General features: G+C 48.3%; 1 protein-coding gene across 4 annotated transcripts in view; it reads right to left on the bottom strand.

Moving 5' to 3' along the window:
- LOC120943578 overlaps positions 1-12,255 on the bottom strand; it is a 276,900-nt gene that overhangs the window by 247,363 nt on the left and 17,282 nt on the right. For all 4 annotated transcript variants that reach the window (XM_040356956.1, XM_040356958.1, XM_040356959.1 and 1 more), the window contains exon 2: positions 8,159-9,011. In XM_040356956.1, the coding sequence (XP_040212890.1) occupies positions 8,159-9,011 (853 nt within the window). The remainder of the gene's footprint in view (positions 1-8,158; positions 9,012-12,255) is intronic.

Genomic DNA, 12,255 nt, shown 5'->3' with positions numbered 1-12,255 from the left:
ACCCAGGCCTTGCTCTGCCTGAGGTACCTCTATTATTACCCCCTGCTGCCTCAACTCCCTTAAAGAGGATTTCATGGCCAGGGATTTTGCTGGATCCTTTGGGAAATTTGTCACCAGAAATCTTTGTGGTGGAGTGTCTGAAAATTCTATCTCGTAACCCCGGGACAGGGTGGTCAGAATGTACTGATTGGTGGTTATCTCTGACCACCGCGGAAGAAACTTTTGTAATCTTCCGCCAACCCGGGTCGCCAAGTCATTGCGATTTCTGGGACTGTGCAGGAGGATTGAAAAGGATTCCCTTTTTTTCTTTGGCTTTCTGTACCCCAACCTCTCCTGTCCCCTTGGGGTTTGTTGCCTTTATCCTGTGCCCTTTGCAGACGAAAAAAACGTCTAGGGGGCTGCCTTTTCCTCTTGACCGGGAAAGATTTCTTCCTATCTGCGGTCCTGTCCAGGATACTATCTAAATCTGGACCAAATAGGAGATCTCCTGAGAAAGGGATACCACAAAGTTTGTTCTTTGATGCCGCATCCCCTGGCCAGGTTTTTAGCCAAAGCGCTCTCCTGGCCGAATTTGCCACGGCCGCTGACCTTGCTGACATCTTAATGGCCTCCACTGAGGCATCTGCAATGTAGGCTACTGCCGCGGTCAAAGTAGAAAAGGATTCCAGAATCTCTTCTTTCGACGAATCAGCCGAAATATGATTCTTCAACTGATTTGTCCAGAACTCTAGATTCCGGGCAACACAGGTTGTGGCCATGGCGGGCTTTAAACCATTCATGATTGACTGCCATGACCTTTTGAGGAGGAGATCCATGCGCTTGTCCATGGGGTCTTTAGGAACACCCATGTCCTCAAAGGCCAGGTCCGTGGACCTAGATACTTGCGAGAAAGCCGCATCAAGTTTTGGGGCCTTGTTCCAAACTGCTGTTGGATCTTCCTCAAAGGGAAAGGGCCTCTTATGTGCTTTAGGGAAAAAGGGCTTTTTCTCTGGATCCTGCCATTCTCTAATTATGGTCTCAGAAATCACTGAATGGACCGGAATGACCCGCCCCTTTGACTCACCCAGACCCGCATACATGCGGTCATGCAAGGTTAGATCCCTTTTTTCCTCACTCAGGCCTAAAGTTAAATGGATAGCCCTGATTAAGCCATCCACTTCCTCCAGGGATAGTTTAAACTTTGAGGGGTGTCCCACTAACTCCCCCTCTGACTCCTCGCTGTCTGTTACCTGAGAGCCACCTTCCCTGGGACCTGAGTCGCCTGTTCCCAAAACCAGTTCCGGTACTGACACTGAATCCTGAGAGGATTGAGAAGTGGAGGCTAGAGGGGTGGGAGGTGGAACTAATGACTCACGTAAGGACTGAAATGTGGACAGTAGTTCTTTCTTTGCTGAGGAAATCGGGTCATCCCGCATAGCGGCTGACTCCTCCTGTATCAAAGAATCAATACATGTTTTACAAAGTGCCTTCTTCCAGCTGTCACTCATCTTTGTTTTACACGATGGGCATCTCCTTCTAGTATCAGACTTAGCCTGTAAGGAAAAACAGGGAAGAAAGGCAGGGAGACCTTAGTGAAGAACCCTGTTCCCACTTATGGGCCCCAACAAAAGGTGCACTAGGAAAAGCAGAGACCAACCAGTGCCCAGACAGGCCCCCAAGCCACTGGGGGGGGGAGAAAAAAATAAATTTTGAGACTGACCATCCACCTGACAGAAAAAAAAAAAAAAAAAAGAGAGGTAGAACTCATAAGGAAGAAACACTCACTGCGCTGCTTCCCGCCGAGGCCTTGCTGGTGCCTGTGCCTGTCCCCACCGCTTGACTCTGCTGCTTCCATTGCAGAATACCAGCGCTTCACCCGTGGCTTCACCGACCGGCTTCCGGAGACCTAAAGCGCCGCTGCGCCGGAAGCGGAAATCGGCACCAGCTCCCGCTCCGCCCCTTCCTCTAGCCGGTGCGCCGGAAATGACGCATACGGCCCGCGCTGAAAGCTACAAACAGAATGTCGCGAATCGCGCGCGCGGCCGCCGGACGCCACCCCCAGCTACTCGTGGCCCCACTGAGCACACCTCGCCCGCCTGTAGCACCCGGAATCCCAGATGTGTGGAAGGGGAAGCCCGGGTACTACCGTCGCCGAACGGGTAGCTCGGGGAGCGGAGTCTCCCAGGCGTTTAGCCTGCAAAAAAAGGTAAGAAATAAAAGGGAGTAATCCAGGGCTTCCCTGGACCTACAAGAACTCCCTAGAAGATGTTCCCTCCGGGTCGGAGGAAACACAAAAACTGAGGTGTGCTGGGAGGAGCCTCCCTTTAAAGTTTGAAGTGAAGGTGTTTCCTGTTGGAGAGGGAGGAGCCACTATCTCTCGAGGTGCTGTCCTGAAAGACGCTCTGGGAAAAATTGTCTCTTTAAGAGGCTGGGCGGGACTGACGTTTTGACGTCACTTCCGCCCAGCAGAGCTATGGGGACAGGCGAAGGAGATTTTTCCTTCAGTCTCGTCCCCGCTCAGCTGCCGAACGGTCCCGATCGCCTCCGCCGCTACCAACGGCTCCGGTAAGCGGCGGAGGGCGCGGGAGAGCGGCGGGAGGGGGGGCCCTCTCCCACCACCGATAACAGCGATCTCGCGGCGAATCCGCCGCGGAGACCGCCGTTATCGTTTACCAGACCGCGCACACTAAAAGATTAATACCTCGGTTGTGGCAGCAGCTGCTGCCGTTACCGAGATATCAATCTTTAAAAAAATGGACGTACATCGTCGTGCGCAGGTCTGGAAGTGGTTAAGATGCCAGTAATCCAAAAAGTGATGTCATGACACAGCTTCCTGGTTACATGATCCGAGACCTGAACGAAGCATTAGCATTGTTCGGGTCTTCGGCCAGTCGGCGGAGGTGCTGACTTGTTGCTCGGGCCTCCCGGTGGGATGGGAGACCTGGTCAGAGCGGCAGTGGGAGACTTCCTCTGCTTGTAATAACAGCCAAGCAGCTGCTTAGCCGCATCGGGTGTTATTACAATAAAGCCGACCATCCGCTCTAAATAGCTGCATCAACCCGGGAAAAGCCTTTGAAGCAATAAAATCGGACAGTTTGACCGATACTTGACCAAAAAAAGTGAATATCGGCCGCCAATAATTGGTCGATCCCTATAATACACAATACTGGTAAAAGTTTACTTTAAATGCAATTGTAACACCTTATATTACCTCCAGTCTATCAGCCTCCATCTTCTCTGGGTTCAGATGCTGATCTTCCCTGGGTTCAGATGCTGATCTTCCCTGCAGAGTCTTTAAAGTATTTTTTTATATAAACATTTTATACTTACCTGCCCTGTGCAATAGTTTTGCACAAAGCAGTCCTGATTCTTCTCTTCTGGGGTCCCCCCATCAACGGTTATGGCTCCTCCTTTCAGAGTGCCCCAATAGAAATCTGCAAAGTGTAATATAGTGTACCACTAAAGCAAGATAAAAATAAACTTCTGACTTTAGAACCACTCACTTCTTGCCCAGCACTACACGTCCCATGAGGCATTGCTACGTGCACATTCACAAGTTCACAGGCAATTACAGACATGGCGTACTGAGCTGTACATGTGCTGCTCTGTATTTCCTGATATGTAAACAAATAATGCATTCTGTATGCAGGCCAATTAATAGATGAAAATAGTTAACTATTTTCATAATAGATTGTGCATATACTAGGGATGAAAAACTTTAATAAACCCTTTTTTTTTGTATAATGTGAAAAATGTTATGTCAAGTAAATGGATAACCAATATGTCATGCTCTAAAATGACCATTTCCCCTGGTGGACTGAGGGAGGGAATCCTTGATGTCATCCAGCAAGGTACCAAAAAACCTCCCACCCCTGAAGGGTAAATCAGACAGGGCTTTTTTGGAAGCTTGGTCAGCATACCAGTATTTCAGCCAAATCAGAGGCTCTGGACATCAGGGATGAAGCATCCTGTGTAGCATCACAGACATATACAAGGCCCAGGACCAACTGGTCGGCAAGTCAAACAAATTAAGGAGGGAGCTGGTGCTCCTCCAGTCTGGTGCAAAACCTTGCCCATTCAGTGAGTGTCTGACACCCGAAGGTAGCGGCCACAACAGGCAGCGATGCAGACCCCAGCATGGTAAACATGGAGCGGGTCAGCGCCTCGGACTGCTCATCAGTAAGGACCTTGAAGGCAGGGGTCCCTTCTATAGGGAAAGTGGTCACCCCCTTTTTAACAGGGCACCGGGGGCCACTACATGAGAAGCCTATTTTTTTTAAACTCTCCTCAAAAGGGTACCGAAACCCCAGGCACTGAGGAACTACAAGGACTTCTGCGGACTTTCCCATTCCTTATCAATGAACTAGTCAAAAGGAAAACGTTCACAGAGCGGTCTGATTTGTGTGCACAAAAAAAAAAAGAAAGAAAAAAAGGAGAGCCCTCAGAGGATACCTCCGCTGCACAATACAGCACAAGGGAGTTTCATACAGCGCACTGACAAGTGCTCTGCACACGTCTTAGGAGTGTGGGAGTAAACCGGAATACCCAGAGAAAACCCCACGCAGACACAGGGAGAGATGCAATCCCCAAGCAGTTTGGTGTCGTAGTCCAGATTTGAACCCGTGACTCTTGCTGCCAGGTGAGGGAGTTAACCACTACACCACTGTTACAAGGAAGGTTCTGGTCCATTTACACAGACAACACAGAACCAGGGACGCAACAGCCAGGTCCTGGGTCAGTGCCAGAGCAGTCCCCAGGGAATGGTGGGGGCAGTTTTTAACCCTCCCTAACACCCGCACGCCACTCCAAAGTGTCCATGAACTGCAGGAGACCCAGCAGCCACCGCTGGCATGTTTTGGGGAGGAAGAACCAGACACCAGCTCCATCTAGACAGCTCTCAGGGACCCAGTTCAGACCTGAATAAATCCCACCCTCCTTGCTGCGCTGACCGGGGTTACCCAGGGGGCTCACCAATCGGAGGAGACCATTCAGCGCCACTGCCTACCCTCAGAACATAGCGTGTGTGTGAGGAGAATTGCTGTGAGGTAAAGCTGTGATCAAAACATGAGGAAATCTGTGCTGCGCACTGTATAAGCTTCAGCACTAGAGGTCAAAACCACCTCCAAAATGGCCGCCGGGAGCTTCAGAGAGCAGGAAACTGCCACAGTAAAATGGCGCCATAGCGCGACCACAACAAAATGGCCGCCAATGGGAATTCACAATGGTAGCAGCAGGCTACAAAAAAATGGCGCCGGTGCAGTAAAAATGGCGGCAAAAGGCCTAATGAGGCATGAGCAAATACACCCCCACAGAAAAAACACAGGCCCAGACACCCCCACAGTCCCCCCTGGTGGGAAAATGAGCCCCCCCACAGGTTCACCCCAGCAGCAATAGAACAGCAGAGGGGAATATGACAGAGCAGGGAGGACCCGCCAAAGCGGGAAGGCCTGGACTTATCCTTCCATGCGAGGACCCACTGACGCATTCCTGACAGACATACACCACGTAGGAGTAGCTGTAAGCCCGGTCCACTGTGAGACAACACCACAGCCCAGTCATATGTGGACCCTGGAGCCAAAGCTCACCGGCCACCCCATAAGCCATGGGGCATGTCGTGGTAGACCAAGCCTCTTTGCAAAGGTGCGCTCGCTGGCTGGACTGAGGAGACTACAAGGATCTATATATCCAGCCTGTCTCAGCCGACAGTTGATAGAAGATTCTTCAAGAAGAAAATAAAATGAAAAATGTCCGCAGGGCCCAAAGGGAGCCATATGTCCTCCTTTGCTAGGCAGAAAGACACAGGCTGCATACTGCAGGGAGGAGGGTTATGTCCGGAGGGACAACATGTTTATCCAACATGTTTCTGCCTAGTCCTCGCCTGTGAACAGGAACATAACCCACTTGTCAAGATATGAGCTGTGTCCGTCCATGGACGATGAGAAAAAAAAAATACAAAATTTCACTTGTATACACTGTAGCATGACCGCGCAATTGTCATTCAAAGAGTGACAGCACTGAAAGCTGAAAATTGGTCTGGGCAGGAAAGGGGTTTAAGTGACCAGTAAGCAAGTGGATAATTTTTAAGTTTTAACATGATAATAACGATGCTAGAGGCAGCACAGTATTGGCAGAACTACTGCCGTAGGAGTCCATGCATCCACTATAGAGACAGGAGGAAACAAATCCTTTAGCAAGACTCTATTTAAATCGTAAGCCAATGGAAAGCAAGAATACTTAGTGTTGCTGGCGCACGTGAAAATATATATTATATTACTGTGGTGGGTTTGCTGCAATCAGGAAAGAAAAGGATCAGAGCACCTGTTGGTGTCTGGTCCTTTAAGGAATTATGTGTGGTGTGTTAATTGCGCTCCCCTACTTTTATCCTTTATTTATCACCACCTGTCACTAGGTGCTGGTTAAGTTATTAATCGTCAACACACAACACCTCTATTTCAATAAACGTAATGTGCTAAAATTCTTCTCATAGAGAACCTATGTGCAATTTGCGTGGATCTATCTATGCGATTGACATATTACTCATATAGTGCTTCAGTAACCTCATCCAATATGTTGAAGGTGACTGCCCTTTCAAGGCAAACAAGTATTTATGCAAAAAACAGAAAATTATATATATATATATATATATATATATATATATATATATATATATATATATATATATATATATATATATATATATATATATATATATATATATATATATATATATATATATATATATATATATATATATATATATATATATATATATATATATAAAAATATATGTATATGACAGTTCGATGGAGGATTACAAAGTATATCCTCTAATCATTAAAGTCCCAATGTGCTGATTAAATATTCATTTTAGTGCTTCTCCCGTGGATTTATGATATAGCGATAATGACACCACTTGCTGTGATATTCCCGTCACCACTAGAAATGGCCACTCACCAGATCTCAATCAAAATGCCTTTGGTTCATTCCCAGGATAACCACTCCTTTTACACGTCTGTTCACCAATCGCCAGGTACCTTGGATATGCCAGTGGGGTCCCTATCTCTCCTACAATGGCTCATAAAAAAGAGGAGTGCCCCTCATGGTGTAGTACGTTAAAAAAACATTTATTGGCTACTTAAAATCAAACATTGCACTCACATTTAAATGTGCCCATATGCCGGCACCAAGCTTCTCCAACCATATGTGCAAAGCCAAGCCAAGATTGAAGGTAAAGGTTATTCTTCTCAGGTTCCCCCAGCGTCCACCTCACGGTCAGCGCGCAGTTCTGTGGGTATCAGCAGCCTCTTTTTTATGAGCCATTGTAGGTGAGATAGAGACCCCACCGGCATATCCAAGGTACCTGGCGATTGGTGAACAGACGTGTAAAAGGAGTGGTTATCCTGAGAATGAACCAAAGGCATTTTGATTGATTGAGATCTGGTAAGTGGCCATTTCTAGTGGTGACGGGAATATCACAGCAAGTGTTGTCATTATCGCTATATCATAAATCCACGGGAGAAGCACTTAAATGAATATTTAATCAGCACATTGGGACTTTAATGATTAGAGGATATACTTTGTAATCCTCCATCGAACTGTCATATACAGCAGCACTAGAATTACACCCATCACTAAATTGCACAATATGCCTTAAAGCGGTTCTCCACCCTAAAGTGAAGTCCCGCTGATCGGAACCCTCCCCCCTCCGGTGTCACATTTGACACCTTTCAGGGGGGAGGGGGGTGCAGATACCGGTCTAAAGACAGGTATTTGCACCCACGCCCGGCATTCACGGGCATTTCGTCACATCCCGTCCCCCCCCCCCCCCCGTTGTGTGCTGGGAACACTCGGCTCCCAGCGGGAGCCAATCGGCGGGCGCGGCACGACTTGCGCATGCGCCGTAGGGAACCGGGCAGTGAAGCCGCAGCGCTTCACTTCCTAGTTCCCTCGGTGTGGATGGAGGGGGTAGCAGCAGAGTGACGATCGCTCGTGCTCTGCTGCGGACGGCGCTGGACTCCAGGACAGGTAAGTGTCCTTATATTAAAAGTCAGCAGCTGCAGTATTTGTAGCTGCTGGCTTTTAATATTTTTTTGGGGTGGAACATCCGCTTTAAGCATTAAAGAATACCGTAAGTGACAAACCGGCCACAAGCACTAAAGATCAAATAGAAAAGCCTTACCAGAAGTTGTATTGCAGCCTTGGGAGAGATTGTTCTGAGCAGAATCTACACGCACGGTCATAGTGAAGCTGGGCATTACTGCATCGCTAGCGCCAGTGGTGCCACAGGAGGCATTAGACTCATTTCTAGGAATAACGGCATTGGTACTGTCTGTATCCAAAATATGCATCTGTGTTACAAGACCAGTTGCTGAATTAATCTTTAATACGCAATCTTCATTTACAAGTCTTAGGGATAGTGATTCACTCATTTCAGTATCAGGGGAGCAATTATCCATACTTGTGTTCAGGGTGTCTTTTTCACTATCTTGCAAAAAATCACAATCAGAAATTGGTTTCTCTTTTTCTACAACTTCCAACGGTTTAGAGACTGGTCTTGCATCATTAAAATCAGCAATTTTAGTATTGCTAGTTGCATCGTTTACATTATGTACTATATGCGAAAGGTTAGTAGGGTTTCCAACAAGCGTTTCAACAGAAGCCGAACTCTCACAAGGCTTACGCCATTCTTCCCACTTCCCCTCTAAAGAATGTCCAATTTTTAGTCCAGAGTCTTCAGGTAAAACTTCTGTGGAAGGGTTAAACCCATTAGGAGAAGGGTTTTGGGACTGATGTTTTTCCATTTCAGATGAGGTGTTATTTTGTGTGATACAGTTCTCTGGCGAAACTAATTTAGTCTGTTGTGTTAGGACATTTTCTTTTGTTAGAACAGGCGATTCCTTAAAGGTCTCAATTTTTGAGGGATTTAATTTAAGAGTGGCAATTTGCTGTCGACAGCTGGCAGTCATTGTTTTTCTTGCCCTGAAGATCTTTTTTACTGTTCCATTTGTACTGGCTACAGTCATAGCGGATGTCTGCAGAATATTAAAGAAACACAATTAATTTCCGAGCTTAAAATAAAAACAAAATCCAATGAAAGTCCAGACTAGATGAGCTTTATAATAAAAAAAAAAAAAAAACTATACTTGACGCCACCACACACACACACACACACACACACACACACACACACACACACACACACACACACACACACACACACACACAGCAAGATTGTGCAAAGCTTCTGGCAAGCATCTTTCTTGAAGCCTTTATCTGCTTCCAGACCGCTCACTCAGGGCCGGCGCTAGCGCAAGGCAACATGGGCACTCGACTTACGGCGCCAGGGAACAGGGCGGAACATTGACTGCGTCAGTGTCTCTCTCGTCTGAGTCCCAGGATTACACACAGCAGGCATCTCCCGCTGTGTGTAATGGAGCTTAGTGTGGTAACTTTGGCCGCGCTGTGAGAAAAGTTCCACCCTCCTCCTAGATCAGCTCGTGTGATAGGCAGAACAATGTGTCTATCGCACAAGCTGATCTAGGAGGAGGGCGGGACTTCTCACAGCGCGGCCAAAGTTTTCACACCAAGCTCCAATACACACAGCGGGAGATGCCTGCTGTGTGTGAAGTGTAGAGGAGGGAGGGAGGGGAGCGCTGCAGTCACACTGTCAGTGTGTGTGAAATTCTCGCTCATGTCATACTGCCCCGGCGGCCCCTCCTCCTCTTCTATCCCCATTTGCTTGTGACATCATCTGGGATGGACGAGAAGAGAGGAGAGGCCGCGTGACATGAAAGAGAACTTATCACAGATGCTTCCTGTATACTGGCTGTCAGGTAAACGCTCTGCCCCAATATGCCCTGGTGTGCACCAAGTGCCCCATGCCCTGATGTGTCCTGTGCACCAGTCTGCTGTGCCTCAATGTCGTGTGCCCTGATGTGCACTGTACCCTGTGTTGTGCCGTGTGCGCGCGCCAAGGGGGGGTGGGGGGTGCACAAAATGCACCTTCGCCTGAGTTGGCAAAAGTCCTTGCACCGGCCCTGCGCTCACTGTACATATAGGGCGGCCCGGCTGTGCAAGATGTACCTGTATGATTTTCTGCACATGGTGTAGGGGGGCGTGCGTACCTACACCCCTGGGATTGGACACAGCAGGAGCCAATCCACGGGTCTATGTAAACAAGGCACACCACTGATCTGCATATGAAATAGGACTTGGCAGTCCAGATAGATCATAGGAACCGGTAATAGCAAAAATACAACATTTCTTTATTAGAGAAAATCGACGTGTATAAAATAAAAAAAATAAAAAATTATACCTCCACCATTTCCAATTAAAATCTCACAATGTTTGACAATTTTGCCCAAGTTCCTGTACCTCCTCCAGGCCCTCCCGATTTCCATCCCGGGGAGCTACTTTAAGCAGGTTCATTCTACGTTCAACCCGTTTCTCTGGGCGGGGAAAAGGTCACGGATATGCAGAACAGTCCTCTCCCTCCCCAAATTACAGGGAGGCCTAGCCCTACCGGACATCCGGATGTACTACCGGTCAACACACCTGGTTAGACTAATTGACTGGTGCCGACACGGACACAATAAGCTGTGGACACAGGTTGAACAGGGCCAGACCGAGATCCCCTTACATCGCGCCCCGTGGTGCTCTGCCTCGCTCCCCCCCACAGTTACACGCCACCCACTTGTGGGGACCACGATTAAAGTGTGCTCGGACCTTTTCGCCCAATTTTCCCTGACCTCTGGAAACTCCCCCCTCAGACCCATTATTGGACATCCACTCTTTGGCCCAGGCCTACGAGATGGGAGGTTTCTGGACTTGGGGAAGGCGGGCCTCTATCAAGCGTCTCACTTTAGCTCAGGCGGACGGTGGAAATCAGCAATTGAATTGACAGACCCTGGGGGTGCCTACCACCTAGACTTTTTGAGGGCAAGCCAACTGACTAATTTTTTGAGTTCCATTCCGGCCCCCCCAACCGGACAGGGGCCATTGACAGAACTGGAGGAGTTATGCGAAGAGACGGGAGTTCTCCCACATGCTCTGTCCCTACTATACGCCAAGCTGATCGCCCCCCCCGGGAGACTATCGAATCCCAGCCCTGACAAAATGGGAGAGAGACCTGAACACACTGTTCTCACCCACCAAAAGACAGACCATACTCCGCTTCGCACATAAGTCATCTTTATGCGCGAAAACTCAGGAGACAAATTACAAGGTCCTTACTCGCTGGTACAGAACCCCAGATCTCCTGAGTAGGCTATTTCCCAACACAACCGACACCTGCTGGAGATGCCAGCAGGAGAAGGGCACCCTACTCCATGTGTTCTGGGATTGCCCACGGATCAGGGGCTTCTGGGGAGAGGTACACCGGATCACCCAAAAGTTTACGGGGTACACAGTGCCGGATGACCCAGCTTACTTCCTCTTACATGCAACTAATATACCACCTTGGTCTTATAAACAGTCGTTGGTGCGTCACCTTTTGGACGCAGCCAGAGCCTGCGTACCTCTCCGCTGGAAATCCCCTCACCCACTGACTATCTCTCTCTGGCTAAACAAAGTAGACGAGATCAGTCGAATGGAAGACCTCATCCTCTGCAGCCAACAGCGACAGGAGACGTACTCAGAGACTTGGCAGATGTACAACATCTTCAAGTACTCAGAGGAAGGACAAAAGCTCAGAGAGACCGACTGCCAACCGTCTACACATCCACAGGTCTAGTGCCTGCTCCTTTTGACAAACAGTCTGTCCAGGATTGACATAGAAATACATTACGCCCCTTGGGGGCGCCTTACACTAGCCCTGCCCGGGCAGTTCCCCCCCCCCCCCCCCTCCCCGCCCTCTCCTCCCTGCCTCCCTGCTCTCTTCTATTCTACTCTCTAACCCCTATTCTATCTCTCTCTACTCTGAAAACGGAAAACGGTTATAGAGGCCGATCGGATCGTGGCACGAGGAAGTACTCATCGCCTCGACAGACACTCCCTCACCGAGATCTAGTTATATTCTAAAATGCACACTGTAATGTGTCTATGACATTAGCTCCACACTTGTTATTTTACCAATGTACGAGAACTGTTGTATCTACTGTTATCATTGTATGTTGAAGGTCCGCGAGGACTGGCTTTCTGGTGATAAATAAAAATTAAAAAAAAAAAAAATCTCACAATGTTGTCAAGGCGGTACAGGTACCCACAATATCTCACAAAAGTGAGAACACCCTTTACACTTTTGTAAATATTTTATAAGTTCTTTTCATGTGACAGCAC

The sequence above is a fragment of the Rana temporaria genome, chromosome 6, assembly GCF_905171775.1.
Source record: "Rana temporaria chromosome 6, aRanTem1.1, whole genome shotgun sequence".
Taxonomy (NCBI): domain Eukaryota; kingdom Metazoa; phylum Chordata; class Amphibia; order Anura; family Ranidae; genus Rana; species Rana temporaria.
This window is presented reverse-complemented; position numbering and strand designations above follow the sequence as displayed.